Source organism: Eimeria mitis, genomic scaffold, assembly GCF_000499745.2.
Source record: "Eimeria mitis Houghton genomic scaffold, Emh_scaff803, whole genome shotgun sequence".
In the NCBI taxonomy this organism is placed as follows: Eukaryota; Apicomplexa; class Conoidasida; order Eucoccidiorida; family Eimeriidae; genus Eimeria; species Eimeria mitis.
The window spans coordinates 12,326-14,825 of record NW_013575896.1 but is presented as its reverse complement, the minus strand read 5'-3'; the positions used below and the strand labels follow the sequence as shown (position 1 = coordinate 14,825).

Here is a 2,500-nt window from a genome sequence, read left to right as displayed (position 1 = left end):
ACCCTAAACCCTAAACCCTAAACCCTAAACCCTAGCCTCTAAACCCCCCAAAATAAATTAAAAAGAGTAAACCCTGATTATTTTTGGGGTTTAATTGTTTAATTAAATATCCGGTTCTATAAACCCTAAACCCTAAACCCTAAACCCTGATGAAACCCAAACCCTCGATAGACACTCGACCTCACCGCTAAACCCTAAACCCTAAACCCTAAACCCTAAACCCTGAACCCTAAACCCTAAACCCTAAACCCTAAACCNCCCTAAACCCTAAACCCTAAACCCTAAACCCTGAACCCTAAACCCTAAACCCTAAACCCTAAACCCTAGCCGCTGAGCAGTTGATATTAAATTCCAAACCCTAAACCCTAAACCCTAAACGTTATTTATTTAACCCTAAATTCTAAACCCTAAACATTAGCCACTAAACCCTAAACCCTAAACCCTAAACCCTAAACCCTAGACAGCAAACACTACACATTAAACCCTAAACCCTAAATCGTAAACCGAAAATCCTAAACCCTAAACCCTAAACCCTAAACAAAGAATATTAAACCCTAAACCCTAAACCCTAAACCCTATGCACGAGACGCTAACGCCGACCACCTCTAAACCCTAGCGCGTAAACCCTAAACCCTCAGTACAAAACCCTAAACCCTAAACCCTAGACAGTAAACCCTAAACCCTAAACCCTAAACCCTAGCTCCTTAGTAGTAAAATTGAGAGACTAAACACCGCCTATATATAAACCCTAGATGCCTTACAGCTAAACCCTAAACCCTAAACCCTAGATACACTCAACCTTACCCTCTAAACCCTAAACCCTAAACCCTAAACCCTACACGATAAACCCTAGATACACTCGGCCTTACCTCTAAACCCTAAACCCTAAACCCTACATACACTCGGCCTTACCTCTAAACCCTAAACCCTAAACCCTACATACACTCGGCCTTGCCTCTAAACCCTAAACCCTAAACCCTAAACCCTAAACCCTAAACCCTAGATACATTTGAACGACAGCTCTTAAACACGCCAAACACTAAGCTGTAGCCGCTAAGACGCAAACCCTAAACCCTAAACCCTAAACCCTAAACCCTAGAACCACAAGAGATGATTCACCTATCTACAAAGTAAGGGTTTAGGGTTTAGGGTTNAGGGTTTAGGGTTTAGGGTTCACTGGAATTTCCTCAATCAACTCTTAAACCCTAAACCCTAAACCCTAAACCCCAAAACGTAAACCCTAAACCCTAAACCCTAAACCCCAAAACGTAAACCCTAAACCCTAAACCCTAAACCCTAAATAACAACCCCTCTATGAGCTCAAACAACTCATTAAAATCAATCGTTGCTGCTGCTGCAGTTGCTGCTGCTGCAGCTGCTGCAGCAGCTGCTGCTGCAGGAATAGTTAAAAGCAGCAGCAGCAAACAATATATGCAGCTGCTGCTGCTGCGGCGCTTGCTGCTGCAGCAGGTGCTGCAGCAGCACTTGCTGCAGCTGCTGCAGTATTTAATATATCAGCAGCAGCAGCAGCAGGAAAAGCAGCAGCAGCAGCAGCAAAAGCAGCAGCAGCAGCAGCAAAAGCAGCAGCAACAGCTGCTGCGTGTGTTTTTCTTTTGACCTCTAGTTCAGTCTATCAACCCTAAACCCCAAACCCTAAACCCCAAACCCTAAACCCTAAACCCTAAACCCTAAACCCTAAACCCTNTAAACCCCAAACCCTAAACCCCAAACCCTAAACCCTAAACCCTAAACCCTAAACCCTAAACCCTAATTTAGAATAGGAATTGGGGTTTCTGTGCAGAGATAATCTCCTAAACTTTTTAATTTTTCTACGCCGCGAATTTCATCAGATTGCTGCCCGACGCATGCTGCACACAAACCCTAAACCCTAAACCCTAAACCCTAAACCCTAAACCCTCGTATAAAAACCCTAAACCCTAATGTATAAACCCTAAACAATAAATATAAATAATAAACAGCAAATAATACATAATATATTAGAAGTGATAGAACCTAAACATGAAGCCATAAACACTAAACATTACACACAAACCCTAAACCCTAAACCCTAAACCCTAAACCCTAAACCCTAAACCCTAAACCCTCGCGTACCAACGTGAAAGTCATAAGTATACAACTCTTTAATCTGCAGCAAATACTTCGATTGCATGCGCCGCCTCGCAGCATAAGATTGCTCAACAAGCATCAGCTGCAGCAGCAGCAGCAGCAGCAGCAGCAGCAGCAGCAGCAGCAGCAACAGCAGCAGCAGCAGCAGCAACAGCAGCAGCAGGTACAGTAGCAGCACACGCAAATACAACAGCTGCAAATGCTGCAGCAATCGGAGCGGAAATCAAAGCAGCAGAAATAAAGCAGCAGCAGCAGCAACAGCAGCAGCAAGAGCAGCAACAGCAGCAGCAACAACAAGAGCAGCAACAACAGCAACAGCTGCAGCACCTACCGCTGCAGCAGCAACAGAAGCAGCAACAGCAGCACCAACCGT

At 44.5% G+C, this 2,500-nt stretch overlaps 1 protein-coding gene across 1 annotated transcript in view; it reads right to left on the bottom strand.

Annotated features, from left to right (window-relative positions):
- Positions 1 to 2,500, bottom strand: part of EMH_0022620 (arsenical pump-driving ATPase, putative) — a gene marked incomplete at both ends in the record, with an annotated part of 4,165 nt that overhangs the window by 901 nt on the left and 764 nt on the right. Inside the window, one exon of the mRNA XM_013501990.1 lies at positions 2,113 to 2,209. Within this exon, the coding sequence (XP_013357444.1) occupies positions 2,113 to 2,209 (97 nt within the window). The remainder of the gene's footprint in view (positions 1 to 2,112; positions 2,210 to 2,500) is intronic.